This window comes from Canis lupus, chromosome 6 (assembly GCF_011100685.1).
Source record: "Canis lupus familiaris isolate Mischka breed German Shepherd chromosome 6, alternate assembly UU_Cfam_GSD_1.0, whole genome shotgun sequence".
Taxonomy (NCBI): Eukaryota; Metazoa; Chordata; class Mammalia; order Carnivora; family Canidae; genus Canis; species Canis lupus.
The window spans coordinates 5,827,749-5,850,695 of record NC_049227.1 but is presented as its reverse complement, the minus strand read 5'-3'; the positions used below and the strand labels follow the sequence as shown (position 1 = coordinate 5,850,695).

At 55.7% G+C, this 22,947-nt stretch overlaps 1 protein-coding gene and 1 non-coding gene across 7 annotated transcripts in view; both read left to right on the top strand.

Moving 5' to 3' along the window:
• Nucleotides 1-22,947, top strand: part of GTF2IRD1 (GTF2I repeat domain containing 1) — a 111,035-nt gene that overhangs the window by 66,448 nt on the left and 21,640 nt on the right. For 5 of the 6 annotated variants that reach the window (XM_038539071.1, XM_038539070.1, XM_038539068.1 and 2 more), the window contains 7 exons: nucleotides 457-522; nucleotides 1,516-1,699; nucleotides 7,776-7,825; nucleotides 8,045-8,101; nucleotides 9,363-9,446; nucleotides 12,954-13,137; nucleotides 13,692-13,720. In XM_038539071.1, the coding sequence (XP_038394999.1) occupies nucleotides 457-522; nucleotides 1,516-1,699; nucleotides 7,776-7,825; nucleotides 8,045-8,101; nucleotides 9,363-9,446; nucleotides 12,954-13,137; nucleotides 13,692-13,720 (654 nt within the window). The remainder of the gene's footprint in view (nucleotides 1-456; nucleotides 523-1,515; nucleotides 1,700-7,775; nucleotides 7,826-8,044; nucleotides 8,102-9,362; nucleotides 9,447-12,953; nucleotides 13,138-13,691; nucleotides 13,721-22,947) is intronic. The other variant, XM_038539072.1, reaches the window with a different exon arrangement.
• MIR2387 (microRNA mir-2387) lies at nucleotides 22,184-22,326 on the top strand. The gene has a single exon (NR_128826.1). It is a non-coding gene; the product is annotated as a microRNA mir-2387 (primary transcript).

Sequence of the window (22,947 nt, the reverse complement as noted above, 5' to 3'; positions counted from 1 at the left end):
TCGAGTGGGTGTGAGAGGAGAGAAGGGTCATTTCCCTAAACTCAGCCTGCCCTGGGGTGGGAGTAGAAAAGTCACTGCCACCTGGTGGTGGTGTACTCAATTTGCAGGCTTACCAGCCCCCAATAGCTGAGTCACTTCCTTGGCTGGTCTAGAGTGACAAACGCTTAGAAAGGGCTGTGGTCATTCTTAGGCTGCAAAATATTCCAAACCTTCATTCAGGCCCAGTGACACTTTAGACCTGACTTTACAAGCAGATGTTTGAATTCAAGAATTGCAGACCTGTTTGGGGAGTCATTCCTGAGGAAACAGTTTACCTGCCTCCACCACCCCGGCCTTCCCCCATTCCAAGGTCCCAATGCAGGGTCATTCTTGGTGCCGGCAGAGCTGGGACATGAGCTGAGAAGTGGGGTGCTGCTGCCCCTGGGGAGGCCCAATAGGCTGCCTTTTGCCTTCCAGACAGCCACGGTGACGTGATCCGGCCCCTGCGGAAGCAGGTGGAGCTGCTCTTCAACACACGATATGGTGAGCAAGGAGCCAGCCAGGGCCCCAGGGCAGGTGGCACTCCCTCCCGCTGCCCTGTTTTCAGAGGGACTTTGGATCCCACTGCGCCCTGCTCTGGGACAAGGCAGGGAGGAGATGGAGGGGCTGGGGCCCATTGGGAAGGGGATGGGGACACCCAGGGAGATGAGACACTGCCCAGAACACCCCCACCACCACCACCAAAATGTGGCCCCGGCCTTCTCCATCACAATTGGCCGCAGGTCGGAGAGCCCATTCTGTCCACTGCTGTAACTGACCTCTGTCCTCAGGGACACCTTCATTCAGGGTCCTCGAGAGGACTCACACAGAGCAAGAACTTCCCTACTCGAGAGTCCAGGAAGGAGGCTGGGGGGCAGGGCAGGGGAGGCTTTTCTTTTATTAGGACCCCCAATGGTTTGCCAGGCGCTGGCTAGGGGCTTCACGCAACCTTTCCCAAAGTCCAACAAAATCCCTGTGTCCTCATACCCATTTGACGGACAGGGAGACCTCAGGCCTGGGGAAAGTGTGAGTGGCGGTGCCCGGCCTGGGCCTCAGACCTGTCCCATTCCCAAGGTATGGTGTTGGGCTACCCAGGGTTTTGGTGTCATGTATGGTAGCAGGGGGCTCTCTGGAATCCTTTCTGGCATCACAGGGACAAGTGGGCTTGGGCAGAGCCGATGCCAGGCCTCACCAGCCATTGGTGGTTTCTCATGCAGTGCCTGAGTGTGGGGGTTTAGGGGTCCCCCTGACTCAGGTTCGCATTCCTCAGCTCTGGGGCTCTGCTACCTGCGTCACATCCACTCTGAGTCCTGGTCCCTTACCTGCAGACTGGGGCAACAGGACCCAGCTCTCAGAAGGGTTGGGATGAGGTCAACTAAGCATTGACTCTCAAGAGAGCCCTGGCACCTGCACCCCCACCCAGATGTGGGAGGCTGGAGCCGTGGCTCGTGGCCTCGGAGCCCTGGTGGCCCCCCTACAGTAGCTGTGTCTCTGCAGCCAAGGCCATTGGCATCTCGGAGCCCGTCAAGGTGCCGTACTCCAAGTTTCTGATGTACCCAGAGGAGCTGTTTGTGGTGGGGCTGCCCGAAGGCATCTCCCTCCGCAGGCCCAACTGCTTCGGGATCGCCAAGCTCCGGAAGATCCTGGAAGCCAGCAACAGTATCCAGTTTGTCATCAAGAGGTAAGGCCTGGTATCCCTGGGTGGCGCAGCGGTTTAGCGCCTGCCTTTGGCCCAGGGCGTGATCCTGGAGACCCGGGATCGAATCCCATGTTGGGCTCCTGGTGCATGGAGCCTGCTTCTCCCTCATAAATAAATAAAAAAATTAAAAAATTAAAAAAAAAAGAGGTAAGGCCTGGCTGCAGCCACAGGGGGCCCCTCCAGGCCTGCCTGGCATCTCGGGGTAGCACCAGATTGCCATCTTCATCTTTAGATTGGGGCAGGCTTTTTTATTGTTTTGAAACTGGCAGGGGGAGGGGGGGTTTGGCCACAGTTGGGCAGGCATGAGGTTTTTGCCCAGGCCTGCTGGACCCGAAGCAACCCTACTGTTTACCTACATGTGGAATGGAAATCTGTCCGCTGGCTTGAGATCCTGGACTGTTCTGAGGATTCTCTGGGCATGTGTTGGTATCCTGGGCCAGAGGTATTGCTGAGGGCAATGCCCATTACCCCAGGGTTTTTGTCTTCGAGGGCCCAGTAGAGCTCCACATATCCAGCCTGTGTGCCCAGCTCAGACATAAAGCCCCTGTGGAGGTGGAGGCAATTATTGATTTAGGGCAGGGAGTGAGAGGGGGCTCTGGGGTGACTTGTTTGTTGGTACTGTGTGTTACTGTGGTGTCATGTGAATTTAGGCTTGGTTTGGTTGAAAGTGGCAGGAAAGAGGAGAGTCCTAAGGGTTCTTCCCCCTGGGGGATTTGAGGCCCCCAAATTGAGAGATTCATGGCATACCTTCTTGGCAGGTGATGCATTGTTGGGGGCAGGCCCCCAACAGGGCTTCATTTGCGCCAGGAGGAACAAGGAATGGGGTTCTCCAAGAGATACAAATAATGGACATGTGATTTTTGCCTTCCACAAATACATCTTGAGTGCCAGCTGTGCACTAGGCTGTGAGAAGCAGCACATGCCGAGATCTGCCCTCGAGTTGGCCAGTCTCATTGACTAAAACTACCGTATGATGTCAGGTAGAGATAAATGCTATAACCCATGGTCTGGGGGCAGAGAGGGGCAGGAGGAGCCTATCAGGAAGCATGGCATGCTGATACCTGGTGAGAGACCATTCAGGCAGAGGGAATGGCAGGTGCAAAGGCACTGAGGCATGGGCATGCTTGCGTGTCTGAAGACCAGTGAAGCACCAGCGTGGCGTGGCCATGCACAGTGAGCAAGGGAAGAGTAGTAAAGCCTAGGAGGGAGCAGGGGCCAGATTATACAGGGTCTTGGTCTAGCTTAAAGAGTTGGGATTTTATCTTATATTTAATGACAACTCACTGGAAGATCCAAGGAAGATTCTGAGAATATGATGCAATCTGGTCTTTATTTTTTTTTTTCTCCAGCTGTGAGGTAGAAGAGGATCTGGGGGCTGTGGGCAGGCAGGGGCAGAAGCAGGGACCAGCGAGGAAGCTTTCCTCTGGCCCCCAGGCAAGGTGGTAGCTTGGTGAGAAGTCCCATTCAGGCGGTATTCTGAAGATGAGCTGTCAGAATTTGCTGACATGTTGGATGTGGAATGTGAGAAAAAAAGGGATCTGAATGGCTCCGGGTCTGATCACCTGGGGTGGCGGTGATGCCATCCTCTGCGATGGAGGGGGTGCAGGCAGAGGCTGCAGTCTGGAGTCGGGTCTGATACGGGTTTGTCTGCAGTGTGTGGGGTCTTCCTGCAGGGGGGACGGCAGGTGGATAATGGGACTCACCTCCCTGCTCAGGGGAGAGGTCGGGGCGGGGACAGGACCTTGGGGCCTGAATGTTCTGAACACATCCAGAAGGACGTGATCCCTGGGGGCGCCTGCCACATCCAACCTCCAGACTGAGAACCAGAAGCACTTGGGCAGCTCAGAGGTAGGAGCCAAGTTCACAGCACGTCCTCACGAGCTGACCTTTCTCATTGTTCAGTGCGGACACAGCTCCCCTCTGCGGTCTCACGAGCATTTTATCATGCCGCTTTACACTTAGAAAGGGAGGCGGACTAGTTGGGTGGCTCTCCGCAGACCGAGAGGCCCTCTCCAGGGTGTGAGCCCAGGGTCCCGCTCCTCCCCGTGACCTTGGGTAGGTGGCTCCAGGGTGTTAAACGGGAAGCACCATGCCACTTCCTGGAGTGGCAGTGGAGGTCAAGGCTCAGCAGAGGGCCTGGCACACTGTAAATACTCAATGGAGATAGGTCTGTTTTTTTTTTCGTAACGTCAAGTTTATTGGAGTTTAATTATATTTGGTAAAATTCACCAGTTTTAAGTGTATAGTCCTTTGAACTTTGACAAGTTCATACGTCATATAACCACCACCACAATCAAGATGATCGGGGCACCTAAGTGCTCAGTGTTTGAGCGTCTGCCTTTGGCTCAGATCATGATCCCAGGTCCTGGGATCAAGTCCCACATCAGGCTCCCGGCATGGAGCCTGCTTCTCCCTCTGCCTGTGCCTCTGCCTCTCTCTCTGTGTCTCTCATGAATAAATAAATAAATAATCTTAGGAAAATAAAACATATGGCACAGTCCCATCACCCCAAAACGTTCCCTTGTGTCCCTTTGTGGGCCACCCCCCCAGCCCCTGGCGACCGCCCATCAATCTTCCATCATTGTTTTGCCTTTTCCAGAATGTCCTACAAATGCAGTGACAATGTGCCACCTTTTGAGTTAGCTTTTGAGGTTTGCTCATGTGCTTTGCCTGGATGAGGATTTCCATGTCTTTAAAAATAAATCAGTTTTTTTAAGATTTTATTTACTTGGGCAGCCCTGGTGGCTCAGCGGTTTAGTGCCACCTTCAGCCCAGGGCGTAATCCTGGAGACCCAGGATCGAGTCCCACGTCAGGCTCCTTGCATGGAGCCTGCTTCTCCCTCTGCCTGTGTCTCTGCCTCTCTCTCTGTGTCTGTCATGAATAAATAAATACATCTTAAAAAAAAAAAAAGATTTTATTTACTTATTTGAGAGAGAGAGAGCACAGGAGGAGGGAGAGGGACAGAACTGAGAGGGAGAGGTCGATTCTGCCCTGTCCTGAGCAGGAAGCCAGATGTGGGGCTCAATCCCAAGACCCCAGGATCATGACCCCAAGCTGAAGGCAGACACTTAACCAGCTGAGCCAACCAGGTGCCCTCAAAATCTATCAGTTTTATTTATTTATTTTTAATCAGTTTTAAAAGTTAAGTTTAACCGATTCGAGTTTCCTGAAAGTCAAGCAAAGTCTATGATTTTGAGAGAGCGCTGAGCTGTGCTAGGTGTGACATTTGAGGGTGATTCTGAGAGATTGAGCACTTAGTATATTTATTTTGTGATTTCTCATTTTAAAAATCAGAAAATACTGCTGGGAATATTAAGTGTAAAGGAGCCACTTGTCATTTATTTTACTTTAGAGAAGGGTGCCTTTGGCGGGTGATGTAAATGTTCTGGAATCAGGTAGACATACATCTGTATAAACAACTTTGTGAACCTCCCAAGAACCCCGGGTTATGCTTCAGAGGTGAATTTTATGGCATGTAAGTTCCATCTCAATTAAGTATATGCATTTATCTTCTATATATGTATGGATACAGATACTGGTGCGTATTGGTCTGCTGAGGCTGCTGTAACAAAGGATCACAGACAGGGCGGGGGGGGAGCACTGAAACCACAGAGATTTATTTCTCACTGTTCTAGAGGCTGGAAGTCCAAGATCAATGTGTTGGCAGGTTCAGTTTCACCAGAGACCTCTCTCCTTCATGTGCAAGTCACCACCTGCTCACTGTGTTTTCAGGGGGCCTTTTCTCTGTGTGCTCACATCCCTGGGGTCTCTTTCCATGTGATCTATTCTCTTCTGCTTATAAGAGCACCAGTCAGGGGATAAGGGCACACCCCCCACCATGTCCTCATTTAAATTTAACCATCTCTTTAAAGACACCGTCTTCAGATATAGTCACATTCCAAGGTACTGCAGGGTCAGGGCTTCAGCATATGAAATTCAGGGGGGGCACAGTTCGTCCCATAAAAAATACAGAGTTGACCCTTGAACATGCCCAGGGAAGTAGTGGTGGAACGTTCTGGTGGATGTTATGCATTCTGACCATGACCACCCGGCATTTGCAGACCCCAGAGGCTCAGGCCACAGACCCCAGCTGCAAGTTCAGGGGTCCCTAGACCACCTACACTTCTGAGCAACTGGCTCAGAATCTGAGGCCCCCCCTCCATGACTCCCCAGGGTTCAATAACTAGCTGGAACCACTCATAGAACTCAGGAAGTGCTATATTACAATTACTTTTGTGTCAAGGATAATAATCAAGACAGGCCAAATGAAGGGACACAGAAGTCAAGGTCCCCACAGTATCAGGGCATGTCGCCCTTCAGCACCGAGCTTCAGTGTCCATGATTTTTATTGGGATTCATTATGTTGGCATGCTTGATTGCCTCTAGAAATCAGGAGGGTGGGCGGATATCAGGTGGCTCAAAGCCCCGGCCCTCTGATCACAGGGTGCATCTTCCAGAATCCTGAGTCATCTCGTTAGCATAAACTTAAATGTGTGTGATCCCAGTGTCCCCGCCAGGAATAATAACTCAGACACTCCTGTCACTGGAGAAATACCAAAGATGAGAGGTTACCTCCCAGAAGCCAGAGACAGGAAACAAACTCTGTTATATAGCACTGATTCTAAATGCCCTGTTTTCGGGCACCTGGGTGGCTCAGTGGTTGAGCGTCTGCCTTTGGCTCAGGGCGTGATCCCGGTGTCCTGGGATTGAGTTCTACATCGGGCTCCCCACAGGGAACCTCCTTCTCCCTCTGCCTGTGTCTCTGCCTCTCTCTGTGTGTCTCTCATGAATAAATAAATAGAAACTTTAAAATAAATAAATAAAGTAAGTAAGTAAATGCTCTGTTTTCAACGCAGGCCTATCCGCTCTAAGAGAGGGAGGCATGGTCTGGAGTCAGTGGCAGGCCGAGGGCATTGAGGAGATCAGGCTGGCCAGGGGACCGTGGAATGGGGACACCATTCCTTCAAATCTCCCGAAGGGTGTCATGGGGCAGGGGGTTCATGCCGACCGGGGTTCAGTGAGAGGATGGGTCTGTGGGTGAGGCTGCCAGGAGAGGTAATGAGCTCTCTGTCACAGTGGTGGCCAGGCAGTGGCACAGAGACCCTGCCTAGAAGGGAGGCCAAAGGCCAGATTCACAGGGCACCCCCCCCAATCAGGCAGCCAATGGATGAGGATTTGGTGCCTCTTCTGGCACTAGGCACCTGGGTATCTGCCCAGAGCTGGGCTCACAGGGCTGAGTGGGGAGGGAAGGAGACACAGCCCTGCCCTGGAGTACAGCCTCAGGAGCTAGAGAAGTTTGCATGTAGAACCCCTCCGCCACTACCTCTCCCCCTTCTCCTTATGAGGAAACTGAGGCCAGGAAGTAGAATGGCGTCTCCACTGTCACCTGTGAGAGTCAGGAGCAGAGCAGGGCTCCCAGGCTAAAGTGCTCTGTGCCGACACATCAGATGAAAGGTCTCTTGGCTGGAGAGACGCCCGGGTGAGGGGGCCAGGGCACCTCACTCACCTTCTTTGTGCCTGGCTCCTCATCCTGTAAATGATGGAAACAGTACCCGCCTCAAGCAGGTCGAGAGGCCTCCAGGACATCCAGGAAGGCCTTTGTGGGGTCTAGAGTTACAGACATGAATGCAAAGCAGGGAGTTGGTCCCCGAGGCCCCAACTCCAAGTGAACCCTCCAGAAACCCCATGGGGACCTTCCCTGCCCTTCAAGATCTTGCCATGGGGTAAGCCCGGCTGCCTCTGCACTTCCAGCTGGCCCTGTGGGAAGCATCCCAGAGCCAAGGGGCGGTGTCAGCTCTGCTTGGTGTGGGTCGAGCCGGCCTCCCTCTGGGCCAGATCCGCAGAGCCCAGCACAGCCCCCCGATGTCAGGTGTGGGTCGGCAGGACAGGTGCCAGGCTGGGGGGATGCTGGTGTGGGTGAAGGGACAGGAACCCCAGAGCTGGGCTGTCCAGAGCTGGGAGGGCCTGTTGCATAGCTGTGTAGACTCAGGGGTGTGGAATGAGGCTGCAGAGGGAGACCCGGAGGGGCCTCAGTGATTGCCCTGCTGTGTTTTCCAGGCCTGAGCTGCTCACCGAGGGAGTCAAAGAGCCCATCACGGACAGCCAAGGTACCCCGCGCAAGGTCATGGGCTGAGGCACCGGCCAGATGGGTGGGGGGTCCCCGGTCTGTGCCACCATCCCTCATCCTTCCTCTCTCCTGGTCCCGCCTCCCCTGGTGCCCCCACCACCCTCCCTGTCGGGTTCCCCCCCAAAGATACCACCTCTGTGCCTGGGTCCCAGGAGCTGACTGCTCACCCTGGCTTCTCTCCCCCCCTCCCCGCCCCCAGAGAGGGATTCCGGGGACCCCCTTGTGGACGAGAGCCTGAAGAGACAGGGTTTTCAAGGTAAGGTTGCAGCTCAGGATGGAGTCAGCTGTCCCAGTGCCATGATCTGACCTGGCTTGGGTTTGGAGGGCCAGGCTGTGGGTGGGAGGGGCTGACCTCCCCACGTCAGGGCCTGGGGGACTGGGTGAGGCTGGCTGGCAGGTGGGGCAGGAAGAGAAGTCTCCATCAGGGTGTAGAGGGGATGGCAGGGCGCAGGGCAGGGGCCGGCCTGCTGTCCATCTGACCCACTCCCTACCAGGCAGTTAGCTGTCGTCTAAATGCGGAAGCCCAAGGAGGCCAAGTCCCCAAGGGCCAGGGGGTCTGTGGAGGAGAATCAAGAAGGACTGAGAGGCAGTGAGCAGGGAGGAAGATGGATGGAAGGTAGGAGAAGCTTGCACCAATGCAGGCGGGGTGGCAGGCAGGAGAAACAGAAGCAGGGAGTCCGTGTGCATGTGAGGACCGCTCAGGGGTGTGGCCATGTGTCCCCGAGGCCGGGTGTTCCCCACGTGGCCCCTGGCTGATCCCTGTGGCTCTGAGGGGACAGACCAGCGAGACCAGTGACAGGAAGGGCCAGCCCAGGGAGTGGGGCGTCCAGAGGTAGGACCCAGATCCTGGAGGGGCAGCTGCTCCCTGCCCTGTCTCCCTGCCCCCCGGGCAGCAGAACCACCAGCTGTGACGAGGGACCCTGATGGCTCTCAGCCCACTCACAGCTCCTCATACCCAGCCTCACAGCAGAGGGGGTCCTCACCACACCCCCACCACCCAGTCACCCAGAGGTCCACTCCCTTCCTCCCTCCCCATTCTCTCCCCAGGCAGTGCCAGGCTACAACCTCTTGAGGTCCGTGGCCCATCTGGGGCCCCTATAGCATAGGCTGGCCCATGGAGTCCTTAGCTGATGCCCCCAGCAAAGGGGAGCGACCCAGAGTGGTCCTTCCCACCGCCCCCCCCAAAGGCCCTGCCCCTAGCCCACCAGGGCGCCAGAACCTGCTGCCTCTCATGGGGCCTCTTACCTTTCAGGCTTATTTACTGGTTTGGTGGTTTTCAAATGTCAACAATTAACTTAATTTCCCACTCATGGCTGTTGTCACAACCGCGTGCGTCCTTCCGGAAAAACACATCTCTGTCTAGATGTTCCTTCTGAAGGACTCTGAGGGGCCCACTCGGAGGATCTGATAATTGCCAGAGAAGGAGTTCCCCATAATTAGAAAATCATATTCCTTAAAAGTCCCCAAGTGCCCTTTAATTTAACGGCCCAAATCCATAATTGTTTTTCACTTCGCAGAAAATTATGATACTAGACTCTCGCGCATCGACATCGCCAACACGCTGAGGGAGCAAGTCCAGGATCTGTTCAATAAGAAATACGGTGAGCCCCGGGGCACCCAGGCGGGAGCAGCCCGGCGCCCTGGGAAGAGAGGCAGGAGCTTCCCACCTAGAGCCGTGGTCATTTCTGGGAAAACCATTCGTTCGTTCACGGACATTGCTTGAGCACCTACTACGTGCTAGACTCTGGGGGTAGAGCAGTGGAGGAAACAGAGCCCCTGCCCTCTTGGGCCCTGTAAACCAATGAGGTAAGACAGATATTCAGGAACTACACATGGAATCTACTAACAGGGAGGACCTATTCCATGATTTTGCAGGAAAAGAGCAAGCTGCTCGAGAGAGGATAATTTGGATACTTACCTTGGACTGGGAACCAGGGAGGCCTCTCTAAGGAGAGAACTGAAGGGTGGGTAAGGAGTTAATGTGGCAGCGTGTGAAGGCAGGACAGTCCAGCTGCGGTAATAGCACGTGCAAAGGCCCTGCTGTTTGTCCTCGGAAGGGACAGGAAGCTGAAGTAGGGGAGTCAGGCTGGAGCGGAGGGGCCCCGTAGAGGCTCCCAATCCAGTTACTATGGCCACAGACCAGATCACCCCAGATTGAGCAGCCTACAATCACGATGGCTATTATTCTTTCTCATGGGATCAATAAGTCCAGAGTCTGGGAGCAGCTCTGGGTGGCTCTCCTCTGGAGTCTGGCCTGAGGTTGTAGGCAGAAGGTGGCCAAGGCTGGAGTCCCCTTGCCAGCATCTTCACTTCCGGTGTTTGCCGGCTGGGCCGGGGGAGCAGCTGGTGCTGGAGTAGCCAGGCCCCTGGGGCATCTCTCCCCGTCTCTGTGCCTTGTCTCCACAGGGACCCTCCAACGTAGCTTCCCCAAGGTGGCTGGATTGTGAACCAGTCTCAGAAGCTATGCATCGTCACCTCCACCACATGCTGTTGGTCGAGGTCATTAGAGTCCCACCCAGGTTCAAGGGGTGGGGACAAAGGCCCCAGTTCTCTGTGAGGGAGTGTCGACGTGTTGCTAAGAGGAACATGTGGGATGGGAGAAATATTGGTGCAGCTGTCACTGGACAGTATAATCGGCCACAGCTCATAGCATGGAAAGTCCAGCAGCCTTCAGGATCCACTGGTTCCAGCAGGTCAGAAGTATCCTTGGTGTCTCTCCACCATGTTGGCATCAATCTCAGGCTGGCTTCCCACTTGCTGGCAGAAGGCCACAGCTGGTCGAGACATCCCACCTACATCTTGGGGAAGGAGAAAGAGAGCTGGCTGCTCCACGGGCTTTCTCCAGAGAGTGAAGGATTTCTTTCCTAGAATTCCCTGAGCCTTCTCCTTGTTTCTCACTGGTCCCCCCTGAGTCACATGTCCATTCCTCACCCAGTCACTGTGACATGGAGGGTGTTGGGGGGTAGAGCACGTGGGCCTGGAGACAGGTGGACACCCAAACTGTCAGCCAGAGAGAAGGGGCGGCGCCCTCACCAAGGGGAAACCAGGAGGAGATGATGGGTTCCATCTTGGATGTGTTGAGTTTGAGGGCTGAGTGGAGATGACCCATAGGCAAGTGGAGATCTGGTCTGCTGTTCAGAAGTGTCTGGATTGGATGTAAACCTTAGGCCATGAGGGTAGAGGAGCAAGAAAGATTATCCAGACCAAAGGCAAGAAGCCCTGGTGTTTAGAGGTCAGGTCCAGAGGCAGCAGAGTGACCTGAAAGGGGGGAAACTGGGAAAATGGGGCCATGGACATCGAGAAGAGGGCTTCAGGGAGGGCAGCATGGTCATCAGTGCCAGACTTTGTTGAAAGAAGTGCAAGTGTTACTGGATTTGGCACCATGGAGACCGTAGTGCTCCCTCGCACCAGTGGATTGTGGGTATAAATTTTCCTGTGTGTCCAATTATTTTTTCATTTCAAAAAGGATTGCCTAGGGACCCCTGGGTGGCTCAGCAGTTGAGTGTCTGCCTTTGGCTCAGGTCGTGATCCTGGAGTCCTGGATCGAGTCCCACATCGGGCTCCCTGCATGGAGCCTGCTTCTTCCTCTGCCTATATCTCTGCCTCGTGCTCTCTCTCTGTGTCTCTCATGAATAAATAAATAAAACTTAAAAAAAAAAAGGATCTCCTAGCAATTGCATGTAAACTAGTTAGCAGCAAAATCAGGGTAAAGAATTAAAAAGGGGGCACATAGGGATGCCTGGGTGGCTCAGTGGTTGAGCATCTACCTTCAGCTCAGGGTGTGATCCCAGTCTGGAATCGAGTCCCACATCGGGCTCCCTGCATGGAGCCTGCTTCTCCCTCTGCCTGTGTCTCTGCCTCTCTCTGTGTGTGTCTTTCATGAATAAATAAATTAATTAAAATAATAATAATAAATTATAAAAACAAAGGGCAGCTGGGTGGCTCAGTTGGTGAAGCATTTGCCTTCGGCTCAGGTCATGGTCCTGGGATCAAGCCTGTCATCAGGCTCTCTGCTCAGTGGGGAATCTGCTTCTCCTTCTCCCTCTACCCCCTCCCCTGCTCGTGCACACAGTCTCTCTCTCTCTCTCTCTCTCTCTCTCTCTTTCAAATAAATAAGTAAAATCTTTAAAAAAAAATTTTTTTAAACAGGCTGACAATCCATCAAGACAGAGTAGGTTCAGGGAGACAAGATAGGGAATGGCTGTGGATGGCTACAGGTTTTTTTTCCTGGAGTGACGAATATGTCCTGGAACTAGCTAGTGGTGATAATTTCACCACCTCACGTGTATACCCCAAACCCTTGGATTGTGAACCTTAAAATGGCCAGCTGTATGGTTTGGAAATTCTCTCAATGAAAAAAAACCACAAAACTGGGCTGGAATGATGGCACCAAGACAGGCGTAATAGGAAGCCCTCGAGATTCTGTACTTGATGGATGCAGATGACAAATCGGGCTCTGAGTTTCCTGGGAGCCAGAACAAAAAGGGAAATACCATTCCCAATGTCCCTGAGATAAAAATTAGTTTACTGCACAGAGAAGGTTCTGCTTTTGCCCTTTGAGCTGAGACGTGCAGAGATTTCTGCATTGTGTCTTCATAAAGGGACATCCTGCGATGCAGGGGATGATGCTCTCAATGAGCCCCTTGGAGGGATCCCAGTGAACGCCTTCCCTCTGTCCAGGAGGGACCCCAAACGCAATCTGCCCTCAGACCAGGCAGGTCCTGAACCAGGGTGAGGCAGAGCCTGGGGTCGGGGGACTTCTGGGGGGCCAGACGTTGTAGGGAAGGGCTAGCCATGCCCTTGGGTCCCATCTTCCAGGTGGGCCTCCAGATTCTCAGCCTGTGAGGCTGAGGAACCTGAGCTGCCCTCTCCCCCGTGGCTGAAGCCATACGTGCTCAGCCCATTCCTCAGTCCCCCTGGACACTCTGGACCCCTACACGACCCACTCACTAACTCCTGGTCCCCACTGATTGTGCCTTTTTACAGGGCTACACACCAGCCCCCTTAGACCGCCACGTGCATGCCCTCCCATCACATTTGCGCCCCTGTGCCCACACAGCAGCACTGCTCTGGCTCCTGATGACAATTCCTCTATCCGTTCTCAACAGGAGAAGCCCTGGGCATCAAATACCCAGTCCAAGTCCCCTACAAGCGGATCAAGAGTAACCCCGGCTCAGTGATCATTGAGGGGCTCCCCCCAGGAATCCCGTTTCGGAAGCCCTGCACCTTTGGCTCCCAGAACCTGGAGAGGATCCTCGCAGTGGCTGACAAGATCAAGTTCACAGTCACCAGGTACTCAGGGGAAGGGCGAGGAGGCCAGGCTAGCATGGGGGCTGGGGGGGGCTCTTGGCCTTGCCTTTGACCTTGCCCTGCCCTGTTCTGCCCTCCTGACTGGTGCCATCCTGGGTCTCCAAGGTGGGCGTGGGGGAGGAGGTTGCAGAAGGGTGACTGCAGGCCAGCCAGGGTGCAAGGAACCCCACCTCCACCACCACAACAGGGGTGGCCTTCCTGTCACCTCCTGCCCACCTGCAGCACCCACTCATTGCCCTCCCAGCCCCAGGGAGAGGTAGTCAGCCCACTTTGGAGGGGAGGACACTGAGACAGGTGATTTGTCTGGGGTCACACAGAGCCAGCCTGGTCGGAGCTGGCAGGAGGCCCTGGCCACCCTCCCACACAGCAGCACTGCCACATTGTCATGGTGTCAGCCCCAGTAGTGAGTCCCTGGGCAGCTTATTAAAACACCAGTCTGATGCAGCAGGTGTGGGGTAGCCCCAGACATTCCTGGAGAGCTCCCAGGTCCCCACCCCGCCCCTGCCCTGATACTCCCATCTCTGTTTCTCTTCCAGGCCTTTTCAAGGACTCATCCCAAAGCCTGGTAAGAGGCACTGGCTGCGGGGGGGCCGCATGGCGTGGGAGGCCGGCTGCCGCGCTGGGGGCCAGAGGCTGGAGCCCAGCTTACTGTGGGATGCCAGGCCCTGCCCTTCTGTCTCCCACCTCCTCTGGGTACCAGCCCCAGGTCGGAGGAGGAAGGCCACACTGGAACCTGCGGCAGAGGAAGGGGGTAGCAGAGGGTGGCAGGGGGGCGAGTGTGACTCATGTGCTCCAACCCCGCCAGGGTTCAGGAGGGAGGGAGGGGCCAGACCAGGTCAGTGCCCTCCAAGCCTGCTGAAGGGGCCTGGATGACCTGAGTGCATGGATGAGGTTGGAGACAGGTGGTTCCTAATCACAGAGGGAGGGGCTTCCGCATAAAGCTCAGTGGTAAGATGCTGGTAAGTGCTTCCACCTTTCAAAGCGGCCACCCCCTCCATCTCCTCCATGGGCTGTGTCCTGGCCTCCCAAACCCCGGATGAGAGGGGTGCCTGGCTGGCTCAGTCGGTAGAGCACATGACTCTTGAATTTGGAGTCGTGAGTTTGAGCCCCACGTTGGGCATAGAGATTACTACAAGAAAACAAAAAGTGAGAAAAGACCAAAAAAACCCTGAGTGAGCAGAGACAGTCTGTGTCCCTGCAGGGTGATGTGCCTACGTCGTGAGCACTCTGGGCTGGCCAGGATCCCCAGGGCTGAGGCTGCAGATGCCGAGTTGCTGACCGCAGGTCCTGTGTATGGAGAGATGGGAAGCCTTGCGGCCCAGCCCCAGCCCCAGCCCCACCCCGGGAGACCCTGCAGCTGCCCCAGGCCCTTGCGGAGGCTTTGCTGATGTGCTGAGAATGGGGGGATATCTGGAACATAGAGAGCCCTGTGGAACAGGAATCCAATGTCATGGTCACAGTAATGCCCCCCCCCCACTCCCACCCCAATGCACACTGACCCCTGCACCCCAGAGCTTCCAGTCCCTGGGTCAAGGCCTGACTTGGTGGGCTTCTAGGGAAGGGGCAAGAGGCCATCAAACTGTGAGAGGGCAGGACTTACTGAGGGGCGTAGAGATGGGGCCACTGCTGCTGTGCTGAGGGACCCCAAAGAGGAGGAGTGAGACTGGGGGCTGGCACCACTCCCTTCTCTCCAGCCATGGGAGCCAGGAAACACCTTTCCTGGTGTCACCCGTGGCCCCTGACCCATGCCTGCCTTGGGACAGGATGCCCAGCCCTCTGTGGACCTGCTTTGCTCCGGGACCATGGTGGGCAGCCTGTGGTCTGCTCACCTGCCCTGTGGCAGGGGCCCCAATCTGCCAGGCCCTGGGGCTGATTGCTGAGCTCCTTCGACTCAGCTCCCAGCCCAAAGGGGGTTTGTGCCTGTGTCGGGGTCAGTGTTGGGCAGCAGAAAAGGAAGCACAGACCCAGCAGTGGGAAGAATGGCCAGCCTCCCTCTGCTGAGGGACAGCAGAATGGCAGTAAGGCAGTCAGTGCTCCCAGCCCCTGCTTCCAGAAGGAAGGGTCTTCGTGGGGGCCTGAACCAGTAGCTGCTCGGGCAGGGCAGGGGCAATGCACAGGGGCAGCGCTTTGACTGTGACCTTTTCCTGTGTCCTTTGATGGAGGAGGAGACTGAGGCACAGGGAATATCAGTGACCTTGCCCGGATGCCCCACCTGTAGTGAAGGAACTGTTGGCACCAAAGCCTGGCTCCCTGCAGGGAGGCCCAGTGATTCGGGTGCGATGTCATTCCGAGCCGCCGGCCGGGTGGTGGAATGTCAGGCTTTGGGGATGAACACAGCGGGGCAGAGGGGCAGCCAGCAACCTTCACACTGAGCACGGAGCTTCCGGGCCCTTCCACTAACAAGGGCTTGCCCTCCGGCTAGGGGAGCTGGTGGCCCATTTGCTGTTAGAGCAACTTCTTGAAGCCTCTCAGCCAGTCTGGCTGTCTGCCTTCCCCTCGGCCTTTGCTTTGGCTCCTCTGTGTGCAGAGAGCTCTGGGAAATGCTTTCTTGGCCCACGTGGTGTGGAAGAGGGTGGCAGGCTGCCTGGAAGAGGAGATGGGAAAGTAGGCCTGGCCCAGCCCTCAGGGTGCGTCTGCCAGTGCCTTTCCAGGCATTGGCACTCCAGTCTGGGTGGCACCCTGGAGGGGCCGGGACAGACGGGGTGGCCAGCCAGCTCTGTGCTTACTCATGCCACTTGTCCTGCTGGACTGGGAAGGCGTCCAGGCTCACAGGGGCCTCCGAGGGCTCACTGGAGGTCATAGCCTGTCCCCAAACCCTCCATCAGATAATCGCAAAAGCCTGGCACAGGCCAGCTCCCGGGGAACCGGAGCAGGAGCTCAGGTCTCTGGAGGGGGCAGGACATTAGCAGGTGCCATAATCTGGAAGAAGGTGGGCTGAACCAGATGGCAGGTGTCCTGGGCATGTGGAGGGGTTACAGAAAATCTGATTTGTGTTGTGGGTCGGGGGCAGCACGTGGGCCATAGGAAAGCACAGGCTGGTGTTCAGACAGACCCAGGTTCAAATCCCTGCACCCTCTTTACTAGCCTTGTTACCCTGGGCTCATAATTTCACACCCCCAAGCCTCTAATTGCTCATCTGTGTGATGGAGAAAGGCATACCTGCCTCCTTAGGTGATGGACTTGGATAAAGGTGGGCAGTGACAGGCAGGCTGCGGAGGGGCTTCATTGTGATGCTTAAGTGAGACATTTGTAAGTCCTTCAGCCCTGGACCCGCTGTGATAGGAAGTGCTCAGCCAGTGGGGGTGACGGTTGTTATTCCTGAGGCTTAGGAACGCTTCCTGGAGGAGGTGGCATTGAGCAGAGCCTTGGAGATGAGCAGAACAGCGTGCAGTGCTGACCTAGGGCCCAGCCTGAGTGAAGGCACAGAGGGGCTGTCAGGGGATGTGGCTGGGCACAGGTAGGGGGTGAAACCAGCATGGCCAGGAGGGTGTGGTGTGGCGTGGCAAAGACACAGGCCTTATCCTGGGCACAGCAGGGCCTTCAAGATACTTTCCTGTTTCTTTTGTCCGCTTCCAAAAGTACGGAATGAAAACTCAGAAGCACAGGATTTGTAAAACTAAACCAGATTCCTACCAAAAACCTTCATTGCACAGTGGGAGAATCTGAGTCCATGTTCATCCCCTTTTCCCTGAACTCATGTGCAGGTTCCGGAAAGATTCATAGTGCCAGGGAGATAGGGACAGGGGAGGGCCTACCAAGTCTTGAACGTTGTGTGTCCACGTTGGTACCTATAAGACATCCCTGGACAACTGTCCATGCAGATGGTTGTTGCTCCCCATTGAGGCTTTCCCAAGGCCTGGAACCTTCTATGAAGCCCACCCGTGCAGCCACTTGCATACAGCAGAGGGTTTGAGCAAGAGCAGACCAGAGAGGGCACGGCCAGTAGGCGGTACAAGGATGTGAGGGCGGATCAGGGGTGGGCTGGGGGCTGGGGAGGTGCAGGGGCGTGAGGTTTGCGGCGGGGGTGGGGGGGGGGGGGGGGTGGGGGGGGGTATCCCTGGGAGGGGAAGCCTGTGAAGGATGGCTCTCAGATTTTCTAGGTCATTTATTAAAGCCTCCCAGAGAAGCCTTTCCTAACAGAACCATCCTGAGAAAGTGAATTCTAAAGGAAATGATACTTTGAAGATCAATGGGTCGTTAAACCTGGGGCTTTCCCAGTGCTTCCTGGAATGTGAGCTGGGCGGAGTGGGGCGAGGGTATGTCAGCTCCTGGGCCAGCTTTGTTCTGGGTCAAAAGAGATGAGCCCAGGGACCTTTAGTATTGTCCCAGCTGGGTACATCACATCTGCCCTGGGGCCTCAGTTCTCCCCCTGGTGTCTAGTAGCCCTTTCTGCTCCTGCTGAGTGTTGGCCAGGTGCCTGGCTTATAATATAAGATGGGCTTGGGCCAAATCTGAAACCGTGGGTGGGACTTCGGATCTCAGGTCAGGAGAGCTGTGGGCCAGGAGCTTGATCGATCCCTAGGGGTTGGGGATGCTGGCTGGAGGGGGTCTGATGGGGGGGAGCCCAGGGCTGCAGATGGATGGCAGGGCCAGGCCCTCCACTGGTACCGGACTGAGCTCCAGCCCTGCCCGCAGTGGCCCAAGTGACCAAGGCCTGACCTCAGGAGCCCTAGCGTGTGGGCCCAGGAAAGGTGCACACCCTTGGAGCTGCTTGCCTCCTCACTGGGCGGCTCCTCACCTAGCACACACCTACCTGCCCAGGGGCATTGCATTAAAGCAGGGAGGCCAGGCCCGGCATGGAGCAGGGAGGCAGTTGCCTGGGGACTGCACAGGAGTCCCTGCCTGCCTAGCCCCAGGCACCCAGCTCTCGGGCACAGATGTGCATCAGGGGCCACAGGCCACGGGTCCCCACAGAGCACAGTGGTAGTATTTGCTGTGGAGAGGGATCTGGGTGAGCCTGGCACCAAGTCAAGGCATTCTCTCAAAACCCAGAAGGGCCCATGGCCATCAACACCCAGGACAGCAGAGGAGGGTGTTCAAGGTAATGCTGGGAAGAAGCAGGGGCAGTGCAGGAAGGAGAAGCCCTCGTAACCACCACAGAACATTCTAGTAGGTCATAAAAACCTGAAGGGAAACACAGATATGCGCCCGTGGTGGAAATTTGGAAGACAGAACTCTAAGTGCCCAGATGGCTGTTCATTTTTATGATGATACATTTCTTCCAGATTTTTCCCCAAGCTTTTTAATTTTACATCTCACTGTTCTATAAATTAATGTACATACACAATGAAAACATAAGCATTCCCCGATGTTTTTAAAACTCTTTATGATATTCCTTCATCAGTCTGCTTCATAGTTATGGAACTGTCCTGTCCCCCAAGGGGTGGACATTGGACACCACCTCACACTGTGGACACCTAACATCTACGTCATGCTTATGATCTGCCAGTTACAAAGCCTTCCCATAGCAGCACATGGGATCCCCCCCAATAACCAATCTTAAAGGAAGAACCTGAGTTTCAGAGAGGTTAAGAAACTTGATCAAAGGGATCCCTGGGTGGCGCAGCGGTTTGGCGCCTGCCTGGAGACCCGGGATCGAATCCCACGTCGGGCTCCCAGTGCATGGAGCCTGCTTCTCCCTCTGCCTATGTCTCTGCCTCTCTCTCTCTCTCTCTCTCTTTCTCTCTCTGTGACTATCATAAATAAATAAAATTAAAAAAAAAAAAGAAGCTTGATCAAGGTCACACAGCACGTGCCCTTGCTTCCGGATCTTTCTTCCACAACAGGCAGCACTTTGCTGCTGCCTTCTGGCTGCCAGCATCTATAACAATGACCCTGCCTCTCCCTCCTTAGGCGCAAAATTAATCCTTTGAGTTTATTCATTTGTGCAACAAAAATCTATTGAAGGGGCATCTGGCTAGCTCAGTCAGAAGAGCATACAGCTCTTGACCTTGGGGTTGTGAGTTCAAGCCCCATGTTGGGTGTAGAGATTACTTTTAAAAATTATATATACATATATTTATATATATGTATGTATGTATGTATTTATACTGCCTACTTTATCGCAAGCAGAATCTAGGAATACAAAATAGACAAAAAATTTCTACCCTTGTGGAGCTTTATTTTCTAACGGGGAAGCTAAGAAGGACAAAGCAATGTATTCAATAGTGAGAAGCGACATGGAGACATACAACACAGGACTGTCAAAAAGACAATTTTAGATAGGCCAGCAGGAGTTGAGGCCTGAAAGAAATAAGGGTATGAGCCATGTAGAAATCTCCATCGGGGAACAAAAAAAGAAAAATCTCAGTCGAAGCATCCAGGGAAGGAGTTAGTGCAAAGGCCCTGAGGCCCTGGACATATTTTGAAAGTATACGGCTAACAGGATTGCTGATGGTGGAGAGTATGGGATGTGAGCAAAAGATTTTGTCCTGAGCAGCTGGAGGGCAAGAAGGGTCCAGATCTGAGTGTCAGGCAAATTAGACACCAAAGTGACCAGGTCAAACCAGATCTATAAACTATAAATCAGAGAGTGTCCTGCTGGAGACGTACAGGTGGGAGCTATTCCACATGTAATGTGTTTGAGTCATGAAACTGGATCACCGTGGGGATGAGTGTCGACAGTTGGAAGGGGTCCAAGAGAGCCCTGGGCCCTCCCGCATTTAGATGTTGGAGATAGGGCAGTCCCGGTGGCGCAGCGGTTTAGCGCCGCCTGGAGACCCGGGGTCGGGTCCCGCATCGGGCTCCTTGCATGGAGCCTGCTTCTCCCTCTGCCTGTGTCTCTGCCTCTGTGTGTGTGTGTGTGTGTGTGTGTGTGTGTGTGTGTGTTTCTCATGAATAAATAAAATCCTAAAAAAAATAAAAATAAATTTAGATATTGGAGACAGGAGAAGAGACAGGCGGGCGGCCAGGGACAGGCCAAGTGAGAAACTTGGAGGTGACCACTGAACCACGTGCTGCATTCAAGGTCAAGTATGGGAGACCTGAGACTGGACCATGGGGGTTGAGTGTCCCCCAGAGGTCATGGGCAGTGTGGTTAAGAGCAGTTCTGGGGAGGGGACCTGAGTGGAGTAGCAAGCTTCAGAGGGAATGAGAGCAGAGAAATGGGTCGCAGCAGGGACAGATGGCCCTTGAGGGGCAGGAGAGAGATGGGGCGGGTCTACCAGCTGAAATGGGATCAGGAGCGGGTTTTAGAGGTAAGAATAGCCACAGCATGAGTTTAGAGAAATGAGTCAGGGGGAGGGAGGCAAGAAGAGGGACACTCCCCTCCCCACCCCCCAAAACAGGATGGATGGAAGAGGGGAGCTGAGAACTGCAGGGGAGATCGCCTGCCGACTCTTCCTAGGGGGACAGGGACGTGATGGGGCAGGGGCGGTGGGTCCCAGTAGGGGTGAGAGACTGGTGGTGTCAGGTCCCAGAGGCAAGGGTTAGAAAGATGGGAAGGGACAGTCCTGTTCCATCCTATGGGCCACCTTAGAAGATGGTCGCCACTGTAGGTGACACAGCAGGTCGAGGCACAGAGGGCCAGGGGCTTGGAAAACGTGTGTGCGCAGGTGGATTGGTCCCCAGGAAATGCAACGGGAGCCTTGAGGGCGTCCTGAGCACCAGAGCCTAAGGTCAGTGCCACCTGCAGGCAAAGACCAGCCCTTCTGCCCCCTGGAGACCTAGTTCCCTGCCAGGCCACCGGAATCTGAGACCAGGGGAAGGCAGGCATTCCACAAGCGCGGGTAGCTGTGAAATGACTGTGCCCCGCTTCTGCTGAGCACCGCCCACACATGCCAGGGCCCGCGGAGCCCTCCACAAGCCTGTCGGGTAGACGCCGTTGTCATCCCCGCGTCGCGGCTGAGCACACTGAAGCTGCAGGAGGCGGCCTGGCTTAGGACGGGGCCTGGGACACCCCCAGGTCTGTGCTCTTCTGGGCAGCGGGGGAGGAGGGTAGCGAAGGAATGAGGCCAGGATTAGAAAAGGCAGAGACCACAACTTTGCTGGTGACTCAAGCTTTATCTTGTAGCATTGGAGGCTTTTTTTTTTTTCAGTCAACAAAATGATAGGATCAGGTTTGCATTGTCTTACAATTACCATGGTAACCACGCCTCCACCCACCACTGGGTGGATTGGAAAAGCAACACTGGGGCGGGTAAGCCAGGGAGGGGTGAGGAGGCTGACCCCAAGCCGGAGGTGGGTGGTGCTGGGATGTAGAGGTGGCAGCAGTGTGGGAGGGAAGCCGGGGGAAAGTTCTGGAAGGATCACAGTGGTACCCATGCTGCAGGCAGGGTCTCCGGGCCGGTGGACCTCCAGGGGCCAGGGAGCCTTGGTGGGACCTGACTGGTGCTGCTTTAGCACAGGGTGGTGAGGGGGCTGGGCACGGTCCCTGTGAGGGTGGCCGCTGCCACCACCACTCAGACCAGCGCATGGTCAGTGGACAGGGCCTGCGAAGGACCAGAGAGAGGCGGAGCCCCAGGGAAAGGAGATGGAGGGATTTGCTGGTAAGAAGATCTGAGAGCAAGGCCTTTCTGGGAAAGGAAATAACTTTCTAGAACTATTCTCAAATAGCAGTAGCAAAAGAAAGGCTTGTTGGGTACTGAGGTCCCTGTCCCTGGGGGCATCTGAGTTGATACTGAGCAGCCACTTCCCACCAGGGGCCCACTGGGTTTCCCAGCAGGAGCCACTGTGGCTTGACTGTCACCTGCCTGGAGACGGGAGCCCTGGGCATCTAGAAGCAGGAAGGGCTGGGAGGGGGGTCCTCACCCACCACATCACTTCCCAGTGCCGCCCAGCTCCCTCCTGGGCAAGCGCAGGTGTCCCCCACCCTGCCAGGGCGAGGGGACCCTCCGCTAAGAAGCCAGGAAGCGGCCCCCCCACCCCAGAGCAGGGGCTCCGGGTCCCGGAGACGGAGACCGAGCAGAGCTGCCGACTTCCTGTGTGACTCCAGCAAGTCAGGTTTGCCTGCCTGGGCCTCGGTTTAGCTCCCACTGAAGTGGGAAGGTCCCAGCGGGGGGCACCCCGGGCGCAGGGCAGGGCAGGGCAGCGGGGAGCACGGGGGCGAGAGGCCGGCCAGGCGGAGCGTGGAGGGCCTGGAAGGCCTGGCTTTGCAGCGTGTTCTGGACTCTGCAGACCCGGCCTTGGCAAGCTCTTCCGCTGACGTCCCCGCGGCCGGAGCCCCAGCGCCCCTGCAGGGCAGGGCCGACGTCTCGGGAAGGGTCCCCAGCTGTCTCCGGAAAGTCCCCTCACAGCCTTAGTGTGAATTTTACCTGAAGGAACGGGTTCAGTTCCATCCTGCTGAGGAAAGGAAACCATCACACTGACGCCCCAGAGGCTGAAGTTGGAGAAGCTGAGCGGCGAGTTGGCCGAGGGCCTCCCACGCAGGGGGCTGAGATCTGCTCGCAGAGCAGAGGGGGAGGCGCACGGAGGGCTCTGCTCGCCCTGGTCCCCACCGGGGCCCCTGCTGGGTCTCTGCGAGGCCTCCCGTTCAGCAGGTGCGGCGTGGGGTGGGCTTCCTGGAGGAGGGGACTGGCGTGGGGCTGCTCTCAGCGCAGGGGAGGGGGAAGGGGTCTGCCGGGGTGGGGGGTGCTAAGCCCCCTCTGCCCCCTCCGGCACCAACTCCATCGCTTCTGGGCTGTGTGATGGCAGATAAGTGAACCTCCCGTCTCTGGACCCCCAGGTCACTCGGAGCGAGGGGGGACACCAACGGTCCCCAGGCCCTCCACCCTTCGGCCGCCCCCACGGTCATTTCAGCCTCTGGAGATGGTCCCACGCTCCACCTGCATGTGCCCCCCCCGGGGGGCCCTCCCC